Source organism: Bombina bombina, chromosome 2 (genome assembly GCF_027579735.1).
Source record: "Bombina bombina isolate aBomBom1 chromosome 2, aBomBom1.pri, whole genome shotgun sequence".
In the NCBI taxonomy this organism is placed as follows: Eukaryota; Metazoa; Chordata; class Amphibia; order Anura; family Bombinatoridae; genus Bombina; species Bombina bombina.
The window spans coordinates 969,714,087-969,737,343 of NC_069500.1; the positions used below are offsets into that span (position 1 = coordinate 969,714,087).

Genomic DNA, 23,257 nt, shown 5'->3' on the forward strand with positions numbered 1-23,257 from the left:
TATTTAAATAATTGAACAGTTTTGAGTTTAATGTCCCTTTGACATTTCATAGCAGTTCAAATAAATAGTGATATATTGATGATGCTGACTGACCAGTGCAATAAATTAAATTCAAATTATTACTAATACAGATAAAAATATATATATTTGCAATTTGCCACTAGAGTTTTGCTTTAACAAGCTGCATGGCAAATTAATAGCCAATGTGTTTTGGGTAATATTAATATCCTGAATACTACACATTGTGCTAGATTCCAAGTGGTGCAGTATTATTATTTTTTAGCGATTGCTAAAATCTCTGCTAGGATTTTCATTTTTGATCTTCTCAGGTTGTGTTTGTATTACAAGTTCCAAAAAAAAAAATATTTTGTGCTAGGGTTAACCCGAATAGCACGAAAAACTCTCCAATATGCAGGGCCCGGTGCTTCACTGGCTGGATGTGACATTAGATGCCAGTCAGCTACACTCGAGAGCAGAAGTATCCATATGCTGAATACATAACGATAATATTGCAGCCATGACAAGTTCTGTCCATTGGAGCAACGGACCCTGCGGGTTGGAGATTTCCCAGGCTTATCATCAGAACTTTGGGTGAGTTTGTCTCCTCTTTTACATTCTACAGTGGGGTAAACGTATACCCATATATCCTGGCAGACATAGTTCTTGAGTGTCGGATTAATCATCTTACACTGAAAGGATGATAACCCCTATAACTCTGCATATACCTTTATTTGAAGCACATATCCAGCGGATATAATACTTAAGTGTCGGGCTTTGATTCACTTTATCTGAATTATGATGCATTGGTTCACTGCACACAAATAATATATTCTGTTGCTTATCTGCATATTTACACTGAACTGTGGCTTTGCAGACTGTATTCTATGCATGATATTAAGACTATTGCACTCTCACTTATAAGCTTGGATGTAAATATATAAATATGATATTGCTGACATCTGCATAATAACACAAATATGTGGCTTTTGCAAATTCTATTCTATGCATGAGATTAAGAGTATTGTGCTTTCCCTTACAAGCCTGGATGTGAATACATTAACACAGCATTGCAATTGTCTGCATTGCATGCTTTTTCTTGCTGGTGAAATTCCCCATAGGACTAACGATCTGTAATTTTTTGAGACTTTGGCCCCTATTTATCAAGCCGTCAACCGCAAATACGCTGGAATTCCGCAGCGTATTTGTGGCGAGTCTGATTCGCCTTATTTATCAAAGGCTACAGTCCGGCAAAAGTAGAATTTTGTGACGTAACATACGATCCGCTGGTCAAAGTCCAACACAGATCGATGCTTACGTCACTACAGATGTTCCGAATGCAAATTCGGCACCATCTGACTACTTTTGCTACTTTTCAAAATTCTACCTGGTACGCTCGCCACTATTCCGGCCCAGCGTATCTGGCTTTCAATCCGCCGCCCTGGAGGCAGCGGATGCCATAGGAATCAATGGGAGTCTGAAAGCAGCGAAAGCTTATGTTCGATGCTGCCCGATATCCCATTGATTCCTTTGAGAGAAGAAAGTTACGTTTACACCTAAAACCCTAACATAACCCCCGAGTCTAAACACCCCTAATCTGCTGCCCCCTACACTGCCGCCACCTACATTATACTTATTGACCCCTAATCTGCTGCCCCGCCACTGCCGCCACCTATATTATACTTATTAACCCCTAATCTACTGCCCCCTACACTGCCGCCACCTACATTATACTTATTAACCCCTAATTTGCCGCCCCAACACCGCCGCCACCTATATTATACTTATTAACCCCTAATCTGCTGCCCCTACACTGCCGCCACCTACATTATACTTAATAACCCCTAATCTGCCGCCCCGCCACTGCCGCCACCTATATTATACTTATTAACCCCTAATGTGCTGCCCCCTACACTGCTGCCACCTACATTATACTTATTAACCCCTAATCTGCCGCCCCGCCACCGCCGCCACCTATATTATACTTATTAACCCCTAATCTGCTGCCCCCTACACCGCCGTCACCTACATTATACTTATTAACCCCTAATCTGCCGCCCCGACACCGCCGTCACCTATATTATACTTATTAACCCCTAATCTGCTGCCCCCTACATCGCCTCCACCTACATTATACTTATTAACCCCTAATCTGCTCTCCCGCTCCCGCCGCCACCTATATTATACTTATTAACCCCTAATCTGCCACCTACATTATGTTATTAACCCCTAATCTGCCGTACAGTTACATTGTAGCTAGCTTAGGGTTTATTTTTATTTTACAGGCAAGTTTGTATTTATTTTAACTAGGTACAATAGTTATTAAATAGTTATTAACTAATTAATAACTACCTAGATAAAATAAATACAAACATACCTGTAAAATAAAACCTAAGTTACAATAACACCTAACCTAACCCTACAATTAAATAAATTACATAAATTAAATACAATAACCTAAATTAAATTAAATTAGCTAAAGTAAAAAAAAACCCCCACTAAATTACAGAAAATAATAAACAAATTACAGAAATTTAAACTAATTACACCAAATCTAATAGCTCTATCAAAATAAAAAAAGCCCCCCCAAAAATAAAAAAACCCTAGCCTAAACTAAACTACCAATAGCCCTTAAAAGGGCCTTTTGTGGGGCATTGGCCCAAAGTAATCAGCTCTTTTACCTGTAAAAAAAATACAAACAACCCCCCAACAGTAAAACCCACCACCCACACAACCAACCCCCCCAAAAAAATACTAACTAAAAAAACCTAAGCTCCCCATTGCCCTGAAAAGGGCATTTGAATGGGCATTGCCCTTAAAAGGGCAGTTAGCTCTTTTGCGGCCCAAAGTCCCTAACCTAAAAATAAAACGCACCTAATACACCCTTAAAAAAACCCTAACCCCCTGAAGATCGACTTACCGGGAGACGTCTTCATCCAAGCCGGGTGAAGTGGTCCTCCAGACGGGCAGAAGTCTTCATCCAAGCCGGGCAGAAGTGGTCCTCCAGACGGCAGAAGTCTTCATCCAGATGGCATCTTCTATCTTCATCCATCCGGCGTGGAGCGGGTCCATCTTCAAGACATCTGAAGTGGAGCATCCTCTTTGGACGATGACTACCTGACGAATGAAGGTTCCTTTAAGTGACGTCATCTAAGATGGCATCCCTTAGATTCCGATTGGCTGATAGAATTCTATCAGCCAATCGGAATTAAGGTAGAAAAAATCTTATTGGCTGATGCAATCAGCCAATAGGATTGAGCTGGCATTCTATTGGCTGATCGGAAAAGCAAATAGAATGCCAGCTCAATCCTATTGGCTGATTGGATCAGCCAATAGGATTGAACTTCAATCCTATTGGCTGATTGCATCAGCCAATAGGATTTTTTCTAACTTAATTCCGATTGGCTGATAGAATTGTCACTTAAAGGAACCTTCATTCGTCGGGTAGTCGTCGGCTGAAGAGGATGCTCCGTGTCGGATGTCTTGAAGATGGACCTGCCCCGCGCCGGATGGATGAAGATAGAAGATGCCGTCTGGATGAAGACTTCTGCCGTCTGGAGGACCACTTCTGCCTGGCTTGGATGAAGACTTCTGCCCGTCTGGAGGACCACTTCGCCTGGCTTGGATGAAGATGTCTCCCGGTAAGTCGATCTTCAGGGGGTTAGTGTTAGGTTTGTTTAAGGGTGTTTTGGGTGGATTTTATTTTTTGGTTAGGGACTTTGGGCCGCAAAAAAGCTAACTGCCCTTTTAAGGGCAATGCCCATCCAAATGCCCTTTTCAGGGCAATGGGGAGCTTAGTTTTTTTTAGTTAGTATTTTTTTGGGGGGGTTGGTTGTGTGGGTGGTGGGTTTTACTGTTGGGGGGGTTGTTTGTATTTTTTTTTACAGGTAAAAGAGCTGATTACTTTGGGGCAATGCCCCGCAAAAGGCCCTTTTAAGGGCTATTGGTAGTTTAGTTTAGGCTAGGGTTTTTTTTATTTTTTGGGGGGGCTTTTTTTTTTTTTAATAGGGCTATTAGATTAGGTGTAATTAGTTGAAATTTCTGTAATTTGTTTATTATTTTCTGTAATTTAGTGTTTGTTTTTTTTGTACTTTAACTAATTTAATTTAATTTAGGTAATTGTATTTAATTTAGTTAATTGTATTTAATATATGTAATTTATTTAATTATAGTGTAGTGTTAGGTGTTATTGTAACTTAGGTTAGGTTTTATTTTACAGGTACTTTTGTATTTATTTTGCTAATAACTATTTAGTAACTATTGTACCTAGTTAAAATAAATACAAACTTGCCTGTAAAATAACAATAAACCCTAAGCTAGCTACAATGTAACTATTAGTTATATTGTAGCTATCTTAGGGTTTATTTTATAGGTAAGTATTTAGTTTTAAATAGGAATAATGTAGTTAATGATAATAATTTTATTTATATTTATTTAAATTAGATTTAAGTTAGGGGGTGTTAGGGTTAGACTTAGGTTTAGGGGTTAATACATTTAATATAGTGGTAGCGACGTTGGGGATGGCAGATTAGGGGTTAATAAGTATGTAGGTTGCGGCGGTGTTGGGGGGGCAGATTAGGGGTTAATAAGTATAATGTAGGTGGCGGTGGTGTAGGGGCAGCAGATTAGGGGTTAATAAGTATAATGTAGGTGGCGGTGGAGTAGGGGGCGGCAGATTAGGGGTTAATAAGTATAATGTAGGTGGCGGTGGGCTCCGGAAGTGGCGGTTTAGGGGTTAATAACTTTATTTAGTTGCGGCGGGGTCGGGGAGCGGCGGGATAGGGGTTAATCAGTTTAGTATAGTGTGGGTGTTTAGTGACAGTATACCAATAAAGCTGGGAAAAAGCCGAAGAGCAGCGAGATCGATGACTGTTAGTTAACAACAGTCCGCTGCTCATCGCCCCATACTTGGTGCGTGGCTTTTTGACAGCTTTTTTGGTAACTTTGGAGAGCGTATTCAGGTCCGCGGCAGCGATGTTAGGCGATTTTAGGCGAGCGTATTGGTGCCGGCGAATGCAAGTAAGTTGACGGGTTGATAAATAGAGGCCTTTGGATGCCCAGTCTGTGTGTTTTTATGTGTATGCATCTTTTTCTATATGTATAATGATTACATTAAATATGCTCATGTTTTTATTAATACTATAAAAATTGCATACTATTATCATTACTTTTTATAGTACATTACATTATATAATTTTTTTAAGTGCAAGGATATTATACGTTTGGATATAAATACATTAAGATATAGGTATACACACACATATATAAATATATATATATATATATATATATATATATACAAATACATCTTTTTCTAACACTATAGCACCATAGATCTCCAATCTTTGACCCCTTATAACTTTTTTGTGCAATATTTTTTATTGGACAGTGATAATATGAGTGTAACTGTACATTGTAATGTATTTTTGAAGTGTTTTGTGCAACTTTTTATTTTGGAAAACAGTTAACCACAGCTCTGAGATCGCGGTAAGGATTGAAAAGTAAAGGTGATTGCGCTAGCTCCACTTGTAATATCAGCTCAATGAAAATGGCTCACAAACACACGATTGCGCTACCGCAAAACCGGTTGTGCCTCACTTGTAATCTAGCCTATTGTCTGCAGCTGGTGTAATAGACATAGCAAGGTGCAAGAAGGCCCTTTCAATAAGATTGGCACAGAAACAAAAGTGAGTTAAGAACAAAATGTAACAGAGACCAGAAAAAAACAGAGGCAACTGTTCTCTTGATATATTTGAGAACGTGTTATTAAATACAGATTACAGGAAGGAGAAGTTATTTTATTTAAAAACTCCAAATGGCTATCAAAGTCCATCTGTTTTTCATTCATGATTCTATTCAGATGGTTACATTTGGAGAAATAAAATTCTAACTCCTCTAACAACCTAGGGCCCTACGTAATCAATAATGATAAATCATTTACCAGGGTAATTAACTCACCTGGTATCTCAGAATTACGCGCTTATCGACATTCTTCATGCTGAATACATTTCTTCTTGTAGTAACAATCCTGCAATTTTCGGGAGTGTTTAGTATATAAAGGCTTAAATCCTTCCTCCTTAGTGGCACAATCTTTACCTTGGGGAGAATTAGGTAGCAGCATTAATTCTTATTTATGTTGTAAAAAAACACATTTTTTAAACGTAGTTCATGTTTAAAATGTCATTTTGTCCAGGCTTATTTGGTTCAAAATCACAATCATTAAAATTTCAAAATTAAAAAAGTTGGATTGAGGCCAGTTTGTAGGAATTTTTATATATTTTTAAACAAATTGAAAGATGAAGAAATGGTTGTTTTTAAACCTCTCAGCTGCATCTGCTACAGTTTTGTCTTTTTAAACTTGAGCAATCTGAGTTAGAAAGATATACACAGAACTGAGGCCCTAATGGTGTTTCCCCCAGGATCACTAATTTTCTTTTCTGGTCTCTCTCCACTGGACTGGAATGTGATTCCTCTCAGAACAAAACCACTAGACAAGTTATTTAATTAAAGGGACAGTGAAATCAATATTAAGCTTTTAGAGCATGCAATGTTAAACAAATTTCAAATTTACTTCTATTATCTATTTTTCTTTGTTTTCTTGATATCCTTTGTTGAAAAGTAGATGTACATATTCTCAGCCGCAGCAGTCTACTACCATAGACTAGCTGCTAATTGGGACTACACACATTTTTCTCTTGCCATTGGCTAAACAGATTTATGTACTATAATTGTTTTGTTGTACCCTTTGTTTATAGCGCTGCGGAATATGTTGGCGCTCTACAAATAAACGATAATAATAATAATAATGTACTAGCTAGCTCATAGTAGTATACAGCTAATTATTTAATGAAGGATACTAAGAGAATGAAGCAAATTTGATAACAGAAATAAATTGGAAAGTTGTTGAAAATTGAATGATCTATCCGAAGAATTAAAGAAAAATGTGGGGTTTCATTTCCCTTAAAGTTCTTCTTTTGATTTAAAAAACATGAAATTAAACATTAAAACGCCACAGAAAATGTTTAATCAAGGAAAACAAGCATCTGCCGCTAACTGGCTGCAGCAAATGACACCAGGAACATGGATTCTACCAGATTCTATGTATTCAAGAACTGCTTTTGATTTGCAAAATCTTGAAAGTTGTGCTAACAAAAACACAGTGTTAGATCAAATTAAAGCCAATGACAAGAAGCATATACTGTATGTGCAGCCACCAATCAGCAGCTTCTGAACCTACCTAGGTATACTTTTCAACAAAGCCTACAAAGAGAACAAAACAAATTAGACAAAAGAAATACATTGGAAAGTTATTTAAAATTGCATTCTCTATCCGAATCATGAAAGAAAAACAAATATGTTTCATGTCCCTTTAATACAGGAGCCTCCTGGGATACATGAAAAGGAAGGAGTGTTTAGCCCCCTTTAAGCTGGCAGTTTAAAGTTGCACAGCATTTAGGAGTTCAGGCACCAGATTAATGGAGGGCAGTGTTGTCCAATTTATTTATTTATAAAATATTTTACCAGGAAGGATACATTGAGATTTCTCTCATTTTCAAGTATGTCCTGGGACCACAAAACATTTCATTGATACAATAGGGTACAATAAAATACAAAAACAATAATAATACACAATATATGCAAAAAATTAACATAGAACATGTAGGAAATATATAATCAACCATGACAGGCACATTCTGTTTTGAGATATGTAGAGAGGGATCTCTTAAAGGATATTAGGCTTGGGGAAGGTTTGAAAGTGTGCGGGAGGTCATTCCATAATTGTGGTGCTCTGTAGGAAAAGGAGGATCGAGCTGCTTTCTTTTTGTATTGAGGCAAGCTAAATAATGTGCTGTTATTGGATCGGAGTTTATAGGAGGTGGGAATAGCCGGGGAGAGCATTTTGTTCAGGTAGGGTGGGAGCTTCCCAGAAAGGCTCTTAAACACAAGGCAGGAAAGATGGAGGGTGCGTCTGGATTCCAGCGACAGCCAGTTTAGTTCTTTTAGCATGACACAATGGTGGGTCCTGTTGTAGCACAAAGCGGCAGAACGAGTTATACAATGTATTAAGTTTATTAAGGTGAGTTTGTGGTGCAGGTGCGTATACTACGTCCCCATAATCCATGATAGGCATCAGCATTTGCTGTACAATCTTTTCTTTTACTGTAGGGCTGAGGCAAGATTTGTTTCTGTACAGGGCACCTAGTTTTGGATAAAGTTTAGATGCAAGTTTTTCTATGTGGAGGCCAAAAGATAGATTGGGGTCTAACAACATACCCAAGTATTTGAAAGAGTGGACTGCAATCAGCGTGCAATTGGATTTTGTTTTCATGCGTAGATGGGAATTTTGTAATTTGTGTAATTTAGGTCTCGTTCCAAAGATCATTGTGACAGTTTTGTCAGTGTTTAGGAAGAGTTTGTTTTTTGAGATCCACTTTTCTACCTCTGTGAACTGGTCTTGGAGCACTGCTTCAAGCTGCGGCAGATCAGAATTGTTTGCATAGATTACCGTGTCATCTGCGTACATGTGTAGTGCTGCGGAATCTGTTGGCGCTCTGCAAATACCTGATAATAATAATAATGTGTACAGTTGAGGATTTGCAGACATTAGGCCAACCATTTATAAATAATGTAAATAGTAGGGGGCCGAGAATGGAACCTTGGGGAACACCACACGTGACTGGGAGAGGGAGGGAGTCACTGTTAGAAACAGAGACATATTTTGATGGATCCGATACATATGATCGAAACCAGGTTAACGGATGACCAGCAATACCAGAGTTTTTTAGTTTGAGCAGTAGTATGTCATGGTCTACTGTGTCAAAGACCTTTGCAAAATCAAGGAAAATAGCTCCAGTTAGTTCTCCTTGTTCCATGCCAGTTTGGATGTTGTTGCAAACTTTTAGGAGGGCAGTTGTGGAGTGATTCAGGCGAAAACCTGATTGATCAGGGGTCAGATAGTTAGAAAGTTGGTAATACTCGCATAATTGCGTATGGACGCATTTTTCTAAAATTTTTGACAATACTGGGAGCAATGATATAGGGCAATAGTTAGAAACCAAGGTTAACTCCCACTTTTATGAATAGGCACTACTCTTGCAGTTTTCCAGAGTTTGGGTATGTATCCAGACATCAAGGATTCATTAATTAGGGTTGTGACAGGCTTAGCAATTGCCGGCACACTGAGCTTCAACAGCATTGCTGGGATTTGATCAGGTCCAGACTGGTTTTTCATTTTTAGATTATTAAGGTGTTTCTTAATGACATTGATGGGTACAGGTCTAAAATTGAACTTCTCTATATTGGGTCTTTGCTGTTTTAGTGGGGCCTGATCCACATTTCTAGTTTCAAGGTGTGGGCCATTTATTATTTTTTCAATCTGGGTGGTGGAGCATCCGACAAAATAATTGCAGGGTTTGGTTATCCACATTGACAGTGGTGGGTTGAGAGTGGATTGGTGGATTTTGTAAGTTATTTATGAGTTTTCAAAACTTTCTAGGGTTAGATATGTTATTGTTCAGATTTTCACAGAAATATTGGGCCTTGGCTAATTTTGTTTGTTTAGTGCATATATTTCGCCATTGTCTATATACACCGTGATCATTCATAGAGCCAGTATGCTTGAACTTTGACCATAATGAATCCCGAAACTGGTACATTTGAATGAGGTCAGCTGTGATCCAATTTAAGTGTGCTCCTTTAACTCTTACCTTACTCAGCGGGGCATGTAAATTCCAAACTTGTAGGAGTTCAGACCGAAAGAATTCAACTGAAGAGTCTAGATCTGGGATTAGGTTTAATCTGTGCCAGGGGGGGTTCTTGATGTCATTTAGAAATGATTGAATATTAAATTTTTTGAAGGACCTGGTGATTTTAACCTTGGGAGGGGATTTAGTTGCCTTTATTTTTCGCATGCAGTACACTATGCAGTGGTCACTGAAATTGTTAGGGAAAACACCTCCCTCCTGGATTAGGTCGGCATACCCCCCAACTGTCCCGATTTTCGCGGGACGGTCCCGATTTTAGGGGTCTGTCCCTCTGTCCCGAGTTTTTAAAAAAATTTTTTTTTTTTTTTTTTTTTTTTAAATTCTATTGGGCCCATACTCAGAAGCAGCTAGGGTTGCCACCTCAGCCATGTTTTCCTGGACATTTATGAGTTACACATGCTGCAGGGTGTGCAGGGAAGAACATGTATTGTGTTTCTGGACACCCTGCAACATGTGTAACTTATAAGTGTTCTGTATTTTAAGGGACAGGTGGCAACCCTAGAAGCAGCTGTCTTTGCTCTCACAGGGTTAGATACCTGTTATATTCCCTGTGGAAAAGGAATGGTGTGTGGGTTAAGCAGGAGTAAGAAGGCTGTATACACACTGACCACGGGTAATGGTGACCTCTCTAACCTACCTCTGGTAATGATGATATCTAACCCCTGGTGATAATACTAGCATGCCTTCAGTTTTATACAATGAGCAGTGCTAATACCAGGGTAATGAACAGTGTAACGAACAGTGGCAGCCGCAGACTGCCAGCTAATGGGCTTGCCAACCCCAGGACCCCATACAATGAATTACAGATACCCATATATGATGTAGTGTGTGTGTCTATCTGTATCCATAACTGTGTGTATGTATAAGTTTATGCTATGTAGTGTGTGTGTGTGTTTGTATCTGCATGTATAAATGTAAGCTATGTAGTGTGTGTATGTGTATCTGCATGTATAAGTGTGTATCTGCATGTATAAGTGTATGCTATGTAGTGTGTGTGTGTCTGCATGTATAAGTGTATACTATGTAGTGTCTGTGTATCTGCATGTATAAGTGTATGATATGTAGTGTGTGTGTATCTGCATGTGTAAGTGTATGCTATGTAGTGTGTATGTATCTGCATGTATAAGTGTTAGTATGTAGTGTGTGTGTATCTGCATGTGTAAGTGTATGCTATGTAGCGTGCTACTGTGCATTTTTGCTGACTTTAAAGGCCAGAATCTAGAATATTAATGGGGAATGCAGAGAGTAGTTTTAAAGAATTTATTAATAAATGTGCAATTAAGATAAAAATATTTAGCAATGTCTTTGCAAAGGCTAATTAAATACAGCGCTCACATAGCCATACCAGTGGTTTGAGCTTGTGTTTGATTTGCTGCCTAAGTGTATTAAAATATATGACTTTATTTAGAATTTTATTTTTATTACTTTGGTCTTATGATTTTTAAGCCCCGCCCACCACATTTCAATTTTTTTGCCGGGGGGGGGGGTGGGGGTGGGGTGTTCCTCTTTTGAATTTTGAAATGTTGGGAGGTATGGGTCGGGAGAAGTGGAGAGAATCCAGTCGAGCAGGGTATGATTATAGCTTTTGATGTTTATGCGAGTTGGGGAGGAGATTAATTGCGTTAGCTGCAAAGATTTAAATAGCGTGCAACAACTGTTATTTTTTGGATTCAGCCAATCAATATTAAAATCTCCAAAAACCAAAATTTCACTTTTTGGGTTTTCAGCTATGGTTTCACTAAGGAGATGGGCTATGTCAGAAATGGAATGCACAGGGGAGCTATGTGGGCAGTAGATTCCTGCAACAATGATTGATTTACTGCACAGTATCTCAATTGTGCCAGAAAGGAAATCAAAGGTGGCAGGAGAGCTAGATTTTTGTAAGGGGGTGAACTTTGTGGAATTGTCAACATAAATTACAATGTCGCCCCCTCTCTTTGCTCTGTATGTATTCTATGGCATAAATACCCATGTATTGCAATTGCAGAGTCAGGTATTTTTGCAGTTAGCCACGATTCAGAGATAACAATGATTTTGGGCTTGCAGTGCATTGATTTTTGGTAGTAAGCTGCGGATATTACAGTGCACAAAGGAGAGGCCGTTTTTAGCTGGAAGGCTAGGAATGGAATTTGCTGGGGGACCAGGGTTAGACTCTACATCATTTGCAAGGGCAAGTAACATAAGGAATAGGAATTTGGACATAGTTTTTGTTTGGCCATATAGTGAATGGGATACTTTATAATTTTGTGAGGTGGGGGTAGGAGGGCTATTTTTTTATAACTCTCCACCAGCACTCAGCAGATAAGTTACAGCAACAGAGCAGGCCATGGTGTATGAAAATTTGTTTTCCAGTTTGAGGTGTGTGCTTATGGCGGTAATGATAGGAACAGAATTGGAGTGAGAAAAGGGTTGTCATGAATATCAGTATGGTCATGTTTGGATTCATGTTAGTGCTATGAGGTGTGTAGATAAATATAAAACAAAAATAGTACAATATAAAAAAAAAATGCAGTAGGTGGCCAGATAATTCCGCCAACTGCGGAGAAGCTGGTGATATACTCCAGCGCACACTCTTAATGTGTTGATCTCCTGTTCTGGATCAGACTACGCAAAAGTGTGAAATAAGGAGATTTGAGTAAATCCTAATATGGCTCCGCAATCACAAACACAGCGTACTGTGCTGCCAGACGAAAATGCCTACATACTTTTTACCTTGGCAGGATTCTTCCAGCTTATTAGTCTTTTCTTAACAGTGTCTTTTATCATATGTTTATTTTGTATGTATTTTGATTCAGCTATTCATCGGAGCTTGCATTGACTTTTTAATTAGTGGTATTTAACACAGTGGATAATAAAGTTAAAGGGACATAAAACCCAAAAAATTTTCTTTCACAATTCAGATAGAACATACAATTTTAAACAACTTTCCAGTTCACTTCTATTATCTAATTTGCTTCATTCTCTTAGTATCTTTGTGTTGATGGAGCAGTAATACAGTACTGGGAGCTAACTGAAAGCCAATAGCAAGAGGCATATATGTGCAGCCACCAATCAGCAGCTTTTGAGCCTACGTATATATACTTTTCAACAAAGAATAGAAAGAGAACAAAACAAATTAGATCATACAAATATACTGGACAGTTATTTAAAATATGCATGATCTATCTGAATCATGATAGAAAAAAAGATTGGGTTTCATGCCCCTTTAATGTCTGAGGCAACAGAGTTACTATAAAGTCTTTTTTTTTTGTTTGTTTTTTGTTGCATATACTAATTTTTATAATAGACTTTAGCACCGGTACTAATGTGTACTTTTTTGCCCATATTGAGTTCATGAGCAAGAACAATATATACATATATATATATATATATATATATATATATATATATATATATATATACTCACCAGTGGTGTATTTAGGTTTTGTGCTGCCCTAGGCACTCAAAATTCTGCTGCCCCCTATCCCCACCCACCACCAAGGTTTTAGGCCTTTTTTTACCATAATATTTTTTCGGCAGGTAGTAATGTGAATTTTCTTTTTTTTTCATGGCATTTTTAAAGTAAATGTTTGCAAGGACTTGCAAATCATTTGCATACACACACACACATATATATACACAAACACAAATACACATTCACATACAGACACATACACGCATACAGAGTTATACGCATACACACACACACACACACATCTATCTATTGCTGCAATATCTACATATACAACTCCCAAACACAGATTTCTTGATACAATGCTTCCCTAAACACAATCCTAAGTACTGAAAGCCAACAGAACTAAAGGCAATAGCAAGCTAAATAAATTAAGTGTTTAGAGTTACCTCTAAAAAGTAAGCTTCATATGCAGTCTCTTATTATACCCCCCTAGCTCCTTGGCAAAATCTCTCATTATATACCAGTATAATACTTTTAAAATAACTGTAAGTTTCTTATAAATATAGCCTAAAAAAAGTGCTGCCCCCCTCCAATCTGCTGCCCTAGGCAAGTGCCTTGTTTGCCTAGGCCAAAATGCGCCCCTGATACCCACCATACAATTTACCCTGAGTGCAATATTCTCCATCAAGCTGAAGATTACAAGTGATGCACAACCAAGGTCATCTGAAGTGAAATAAGCAATATTAACTTTAGCCCTGCTTTTCTGTCTTCCAGTCTTGTCACTGAAATTTCATTACAAGAAATTGAAAGCAATGGCAATTTATAGAACTACTTTTATGAATATTTTATTTAACTATATCTCATTAGTTGCTCATCATTTGGTGGTTGTCTCATTGCAAGAGTTACACAAGTAGTAAAAGTACAATTTTGTTTAAAAAAAAGAAAAAAAGTGAAATAGAACATTTTGATTTTAAGATTTAAATATAAGTTTAATATTATATGACAACTGCTAACTGGCCTTCAGTTTCTTTGCCATGGAAGAAACTATTTTCAAATTCATATTTAGGGACCGATCTAACTTGTCCGCCCGGGATGGCAGAAAGCTTTTGCAATGTCGCCATCTGATGACCGCTACTTCTTAACTTTCGGCTTCTGGCTCGTTCATGTGACCCTGCAGCGATGGGGCTTCAAAGTTGCATATGCAGCTTAATAAACAGAATAAATAGTATCGTGTTTTATAGCAGAAAGTATTTATCAATGGTTGTTATTGCAAGCTTTAGAAGAGAGACTAATGAAATGAAAAATCTAATTTCACTATTTTTAATGTAAAAAAAGTGAATACTTTTCATTAGACGTGTGCATTTGTTTTATCACGAATGCAGAGTCATTTCCAAAACACAGATATTCATCTCGTTTTCTCATAACGAATATCTGAACAAATGCAGCATGACATTTTAAGAAAACAAATGAATAATGATGAATTTCTTGTAAATAGTTAAAATACTAACATTTAGTTTGCTGGAGAGCCGCACTCATCCTGCCCTCTCCTTCACAGAGACCTGGCCTCACTAATTGGGGCTTAGCACATCAACTCCTAGGGCCTAAAGGAGAAGGTCCTTTAGCGCAGGCCCCGGGAGCCGCCGCACTAAGCCTCCTATTAGTGTGCCAGAAGCTCTGTAAAGACAGAGCGGCTCTCCAGCACGCTACAGGTATTTCATGCTATAGGTAAACTTTTTCACCTGCAGCAGAAGAACATGTACATTTGTTTCACGAAAACCAATATAAATGTCCCGTGAATGGTTGGTATTCATTTAGTTTAAACTTTAAACGAATACGGATTAACACGGGCAACAAATATTCAAAATGCAAAGTATTTTGAATATTCGGAACAAAAGATTTGGCCAAACCGAAAATGTTGCCCATGCAAATGTCTAATTTTTATAGTAGTTATGACAGAAACACTTCTTACAGATTTCGAAGTAGGAGGCTTGTGTGCTTATTGAAGGGACATTATACACTAGATTTTTCTTTGCGTAAATGTTTTGTAGATGATCCATTTATATAGCCCATACAGCTTTTTGTTTTGTTTTTTAAATGTATAGTTTTGCCTATTTTTAAATAACCTTGTGCTGATTTTGAGACTCCTAACCAAGCCCCAAAGTTTTAGTAGTAAACTGTTGTCTACCTACTCCAGCTTGCTCCTGTTTGTGTAAAGGGTCTTTTCATATGCAGGGAAGGGGGGGGGGGGTCTGCTCTTTTAGCTTTCCAGCCCATTTAAGAGGGAGTAATAGCCTAACCTTTTCAACAGTGCTAAACTGGGAGCTTCTAAGTATGTTTTTAAACAGTTACTGGATTTTTATATCAGTATCTGTGCATATTATTCTTTATAGTAGTGTCTATTACATGCAGTTATATGAAAATTGTTGTATACTGTTCCTTTAAAGGGACATTCTAGTCAAAAATAAACTTTCATGATTCAGATAGGGCATGCAATTTTAAACAACCTTCTAATTTAATTTTATCATCAAATGTGCTTTGTTCTCCTGGTTGAAAGCTAAACCTAGGTAGGCTCATATGATAATTTTTAAGCCCTTGAAGGCCGCCTCTTATCAAATGCTTTTTATTTGCTTTTCACAACAGGGGAGTGCTAGACACTGCACTAATTGCCAAAATGCAAGTCAATAGATAATAATGTCATGTGATCAGGGGGCTGTCAGAAGATGTTTAGATACAAGGTAATCACAGAGGTAAAAAGTATATTAATATAACAGTGTTCGTTATGCTAAACTGGGGAATGGGTAATAAAGGGATTATCTAGCTTTTTAAACAATAAAAACTCTGGTGTAGACTGTCCCTTTAATACAACTGCTTATATAGGAGGGTTATACAGGGATACCTACAGTGATTTGACATCCTCTCAGACTGGATATCAGTAAATAGTTGCTGAAGAGAAGCTGCTAATTCATTGCTTTAGCTTTTTTTGTCTGTTTATGAAAATTTGTTTACTTGATTATATTGCTGTCCACTTCAGTCACCACCTATATTAAGATATTATGAACCCTCGAGTCTCAATATTGATTTATTTCTCTGCTGTAATAGATTAATTTTTCCTATAGATCTCTGCTTACCTGCATATCTACAGTGGTCACTACTAAACTGGGAACTAGGAATGTTTTTTTTATAACTAAAGGAACAAGGCAAAGTTCTATATGAGTGTTCATTTAGAAAATAAAGACATTTAAACAGTACCTTGACCTGCAATCTTTAATCTTTGAATAGGTGATAAGTGTGATAACTGTGATGAGCACATATCTTTGAAGAGGCCCCAAGATAGATTTTCCTACCATTTGGTTATTCTAATGAAAATGTGGATTCAGGGATGTTAGCCAAGATTTAATGCCCTTCAGTATATTTCCCCATAAAATCTTTCTAATCTCATTCTCTAATGCTTTGTAACTGCTGTGAAATTAGTTTCACTTTTTCCTGTCTGCTATAATTAACTCATCAGTGTTGCAAAGTACACAACCAGATAACATTGTCATTATGCTGGTATTAGAGATACAAAGTCCTTAATATGCTAAAGAAACATAGGAATATTGTGTTCAAAGGCTGGATGGCTTGTGACACGTCATTCATTTGGGATTCTCATATATAAATCAATGGATTATGATTGAATGCCAGTGGCTGTATAAATAGTTATGCAATTTGAATTTCAATCATTTTACAAATTCACTACCCAGCTGGTTGAACCTTAGGGGCATATTAAGCTCCACATGGAGCTTGATGCCCAGTGCTTCCGGCGAGCCTTCAGGCTCGCTGGAAACAGAGGTTATGAAGCAGCGGTCTAAAGACCGCTACTCCATAACCTGTCCGCCTGCTCTGAGGCGGCGGACAGAAATCGTCAGATATCAACCCGATTGAATACAATCGGGTTGATTGGAACCCCGTGCTAGTGGCCAATTGGCCACGAATCTGCAGGGGACGGTATTGCACCAGCAGTTCACAAGAACCGCTGGTGCAATGATAAATGCGAGAGCGTATGCTGTCGGCATTTATCGATGTGCAGTGGACATGATCCGCTATATCGGATCATGTCCGCTCGCACAATCATAAATATGCCCCTTAAAGGGACATAAAAAGAGGAAAAAGAAAATTCTTTAATATCTTGGAGCATTTAATAGTTGCACTATTGCTTACATAGAACTGTTAAATACATAGTTAAAGTCAGCCCCAGCGCTGCAATACACTACTGGGATATAGCTAAGCATCTTTCATAAGCATATCGATGACGATCCAGCTTCCTCCAATCATTGCGTGCCTCATGAGCTGGACGCCAAAGGGGGCACACAATGATTGGAGGAAGCTGGATTTGTCATCAATCTTCTAAAGAAAGCAGGAGCTGCGGGCGGAGGATCGGCATTATGTTTAACTACCATAATGCAAAGTAAGTATTTTTAAAAATAAGCATCATTGTAAAGTTTAATGAATGAAAGTGCCCCTGTTTTTAAGATTATTTTTAGTTACCGGGCACTTATTCATTAAACTTTACAATCACTCTAAGGGCTAGGGTAGCCTGCACACAAATGTTGTTTTTACAATTATGACCTGCTGACTAGTATTCCTGTTTTTTTCACAAACCCAAAACATTTTTAATTTTGCAGGGCAATAGAGCTTTCTGTTGATGTAACACAATAATTATCTTTTAAACATTTTATTTCCAAAAGAACTGTAAAATACATTTTCAAAAATGTAATATGATAAATGTTAAATAGGTATATATTTTATTTATATATATATATATATATATATATATATATATATATATATATATATATATATATATATATATATATATATATATATATATATAAGTATTTATTGATACTATACAATATATATATATATATGAGCTTGAACTAATCATTTTGTAGAATGTTGCATGCTCAGGTAAATTTCATCATTCTTAAATATGATGCAGGTACTCCAATCTCTCTGGAGGGTGATAAACTAAAAATATTCAAAGGTATTTTAATGCCAAAGCAGGCAAAAAATACAATATATACTGCAATGTTATTACATTTCTCTTATTAAACATTTTACAGGAAAATGAAAAGATTAATATCCCTTTAATAACACTGTGAAGATTTTACTTTGATGATCTGCATCCTAGTTCCTCAGCCTGTGGTACTTGTACCCCTGGGGTACTTGAGGCATTGGCAAGGGATTGGTCTTCATTATCCCCCCCCCCCCCCCCCCCCCAGATGTAGCAATCATAAATATGACCTATCAAAGAAAGCTGTGTTTCTCATTTCTACCCTTGAGCACTACTAACAGGGCAGAGTGTGAGTATTTCCCTGCCTTGTTTAGACCAAGGCAGAATTACTGATTGACCTCAAATTGCTAAAAGTTTAGATTCTGGCTTGTTAGTGACATATGAGGGCTGGAGTTGAGCTTCACTGATATGAACAGAGAAAGTGTATTACTGTGACCAAGTGTCACAGAGACAAGTGGCAGATACATCTGCCACTGTGAAAATAGGTAAAGTGCTCATAATGAAGTATACAGCAATAAAACAAGACAGATAAACTGTGCATGAAATGGTTATTAAAAATAGAAAGATGGTACCACAAATATTACTTTCGTCATCATGCAGATGAGAGTTTATTTTCCTATAATGTAAGAAGCACATTAATTGTATATAATTATTAATATCAATGGATTATATATATGTGTTTTATGTGATTATTATTCTCTGTTGTAATATTGCCAAATATTAAAATCTGTGAAACATAAAACCGATATCAGATTACTATATATTTACTTTATTAACATATCTGATACAAGCTTGTGAAATCAAGTAATACACATGATTTCCACTTTTGCTCATGTAGAAGATCAATAGTATTTGTGCTGCAGTTGGGGTACATAGAAAATAAATATATACCTACAGGGGTACTTGCTACAAAAAGGTTGAGAAACACTGATCTTCATCATATTGGTCTGCAGCAAAATCTTTCTGAATATTTCAGTATATTACTTGTCTTTTTGGAAAACTATTTTCCTGTCAATGTGTTACCATTGTTTATGCTGTTTTAGAGCTAAGATATTTCACACATAAAATACTGCTTATTTAATAAAAACATTTACTGTAGCCATAGTGATAACTAGTAATTAGACTGCACTTGTCTAGACTTAACATGTGTTCATTTGTTTGTCTCCCAAGGTGAAAAACTTCTACACCTACCAAGATGAACCCACAGTCATTCTAAACATCAAGAGAGGATTGGCTAGTCTGTTCCAGATACAGCTTCATTCTGGTTCCCTCAGTGAGGTAACACTGTTTGTTATAGTCAGTGTGGGCAGTTTTCTCAAGTGGTATCTTGTTTGCCCAACAGGAAATTGATTAAACAATCAATGCTGTTGGTTTAAATTTCCAGCAGATATCAATTCTGTGAGTTGTAGGAGTCGGTCAGATGCATGAGAGGATGGTGACAAACACATCATAGTAGAAGTGGGAAGAACATTAGTGATGGATCTCAAACCATTACGCCATTAATAAAGCAGCTGTTTAGCTCATAAATCACTTCCGTTTTCCATTGCAGAACATTAGCTGTTGAAAAATACCAATAGTAGACAATTATATTAAATTCCAAATGCTGGACTTAAAGGGATACTAAACCCAAACTTTATCTTTCATGATTCAGATAGAGCATGCAATTTTAAGCAACTTTCTAATTTACTCCTATTATGAAATTGTCTTTGTTCTCTTTCTATCTTTATTTAAAAAAGCAGGAATGAAAGCTTAGGAGCCGGCCCATTTTTGGTTTAGCACCCTTGATAGTGCTTGCAAGCGCCAGGTGCTGAACCTAAAATGGGCTGTCTCCTAAGCTTTCATTCCTGCATTTTCAAATAAAGATACCAAGAGAACAAAGACAATTTGATAATAGGAAGACATTAGAAAGTTGCTTAAAATTGCATGCTCTATCTGAATCATGAAAGATAAAGTTTGGGTTTAGTATCCCTTTAAGTATATAACCTGATTAATCATATTGTATTTATGTATGTTAAGCAGTTGTTAAAGGGATAGAAAGGTCAAAACTGAAATGTGCATTGATGCATTCAAATTTTACATAGAAGCATTTTTGCAATATACTTTCATTAGCAAAAATGCTTCTAATAAAAGTCATTACTGTTTTTCAGCGGCATACGCACATATATCCTGTGAGGGCTTGTGCACCAGTATTCTATCTCAGAAAGTTGGGGGTAATGTGTTTTGTGCCTATGAACAAGGCTGCCATTAGGGGGTGAATAGGGTGACTCCTGTCAGGGGCCAAGTGCGCCAGGGGGCCCCATGAGGCAAGCACAACTATTATTGAAAATATATATTTATTTATTTATTTTACATTTTGGCAGCCACCAGAGGGTGCTACAGCAGAGTGCTATTGAACGTGGGAAATTTCATTACAAGGAGTAAAGCATTAGAATTTGAGAGGATTTCTGAGAGTGCACTATGCACAGTGTGAGCCAAACTTGGCACTTCAGTTTGTACAGTGTGTGCCTGAGTAAGGCGGCAGATCACTTTCATTTGCAGAGCAGGTAGGACTTACTTAGTAAATGTTTTTTATTTATTTGTGCAATTTCTGATTGTAACTTCAGTGTGGTAGTTGTATGGTGGGGCCAGGGGTCTACAAAAACAATTTTTTTTAGCAATATGCATCAGTGTATTTATGATTATTTACAATGCTGTAGAAATTCTGTATTTAAAACCATGCAGAAATGTTTCCTCCTCAATACACAAATTGTAGGTGCCCTTTTGGCAGATATAATTTTTTATATATATATATATATATATATATATATATATATATATATATATATATATATATATATATATATATATATATATTACATTCCAGTTTACTGCCCCTTTATGCAAGGACTTTCCAGATGCCAGGAGGCATTTTATCTAAGATTTTTACCCCTGCATAAAATGTATACTCTCAGGCTAAGATTGATCAGTGTTTGAAATGAGACAGGTTAACTTAACACTGTTCGGTTTACACTACAGCTGACTTAATTTTGAAATACTTACAAACAAGCCTAAATCCTGCATTTGACCAGATTTAATGGTATGAGACCTAGTGCCACAGTTTATGGTTCCACCAAGACCATATAGAGTACAGCATTTTCAAAATCCACTTCAAATCTGGTGTACAAATGTTCCCATCTGTCAAGTTGACAGATGGGAACATTTGTACACCAGATTTGAAGTGGTGCTCTTGGTTGGGGAAAATGGGGGGGGGGGGAAACCCCAAACATATGTCAACCTTTTAAAAGTACTTTCTTCATCTACACATTCTGACAGATCAATAATGTACACTTTTTAATTCACAGAAGTATTTTTGTTTGCACATTTACAAATATGATTCTTTAAAAAGTGATCTCTTAATTTCTGATATTTTTTTAGCATGCATGTCACACACTGTTGATTTAGGGGATGGCAATGTGCAGAAAATGTACCTCCTGTAAGTGTTTCTGTGGGTGTTAGTGTTTATGTCTTTGTGCTTTTGTTGGTGTCTCTATGAGTGTGTATGTATTTTTTTCTGTGGATCTCTCTGTGAGGGTTTGTGTGTCTGTCTTTGTGCATTTTCTGTGGGAGTTTCTTTGTGGGTGTGTGTATGTATTTCTTTGTGTGTTTTCTGTGGGTGTCTGTGTGTGTGTATGTCTTTGTGTGTTTTCTGTGTGTGTCTGTGAGTGTGTATGACTTTGTGTGTTTTCTGAGGCTGTCTCTGTGGGTGTATGTGCAAGTTTGTGTGTGTGTGTGTGTGTGTGTCCATTGCCAGTTCCTTTTTAGGACATTTTGACCTTACTACTGATTATTAACATCTTTCTACAGACTTTGAGACTAATGAGACCTTTCTGGATGTCACCAATCCATCACTTAAAGTCAAGGTAAACTTTGATGAATGAAAGCCCATTTTTTAAAAATACTATTAAAAATAGGGGCACTTTCATTCATCAAAGTTTACAAAGCAGCCGTTGTTAAAAAAAATACCTATTTTTATTTTCACAGCTACAGCAGCTTCCCCCACCTAGAGATCCTCTATTCACAAGTCAGCAATGACTACTAATCCAGCTTCCTCCAATCACAGCTTTCCCCCCAGGGTAGTCATTGCCCAAGGCCATGCTGTGATTGGAGGAAGTATGTGTTGTGTGTTCAAAGCGCCAGTAAGGCAAGGTTAACTATATTAGGAAGAGGATCTGGTTTCTAAACGGTGAATAATTTATTCCTTACAATCTCTGGTATGTGTCCACACCAGGTAGGTAAAATGTATAATAAAAATAACATAAATATAAACAGTAGCTACTGAGTGTTAAAAAACAATGTTAAAACAATAAGGGGTTAGACTTATTGAGTAAAACCAATATCAGGTAAACACAATGTCAGGTAAACACAATAAGGGGTTAAACTTGATGAAGTGAACCCCAACAGTGAGTGCAGTGGGATCAAAATTGATCACAGTGATACAGTGGTAAATGTGTAAATAATTAAATATATGCACGTGCATAAACAAATTGCAAAATAATGAATGAAAACTTTGTGAGACACTCTTTAAAGGATGAAAAAGTGAAAAAATGAAAAATTTCTAAAAAGATAAAAAGATGAAAAAATAATAAATGCAGTGTTCTGTGGGTGCCACAAATAAAAATTCACAAGTGTGGCACAAATTAAACAGAAATGTATGTGGCAGTCAGTGTCACAATCCAAATAAAAATTAATAACCCATTGGTGTTGAACAAAGGATAATATAGAATAATGTTTTTAAACAAACTTGTTTCCTGATGGTGAAGAATCTAGCGATGGTGATCCTGGGCCCTTAAAACGATGAAGGTGCTTTCTTGATGGTGAGAATCCAGTAGTCCTATTTAGACTTTGTTAAATTCTTTGTTATTCATCCTGAATTATGGTATAATGTCCTGTAAAGTTTAAAACAAATAGTGCAGGCTTCCAAACTAGAATAAACAAGATTGAAATAATGCTTACCAGCTGCTTGTCAACGCGTTTCGGCCAAACATTTGGCCTTTATCAAGACTGCTAATT

At 37.1% G+C, this 23,257-nt stretch overlaps 1 protein-coding gene across 1 annotated transcript in view; it reads left to right on the forward strand.

Moving 5' to 3' along the window:
* MTTP (microsomal triglyceride transfer protein) overlaps nucleotides 1-23,257 on the forward strand; it is a 173,616-nt gene that overhangs the window by 48,216 nt on the left and 102,143 nt on the right. Inside the window, exon 4 of the mRNA XM_053703476.1 lies at nucleotides 19,379-19,486. Within this exon, the coding sequence (XP_053559451.1) occupies nucleotides 19,379-19,486 (108 nt within the window). The remainder of the gene's footprint in view (nucleotides 1-19,378; nucleotides 19,487-23,257) is intronic.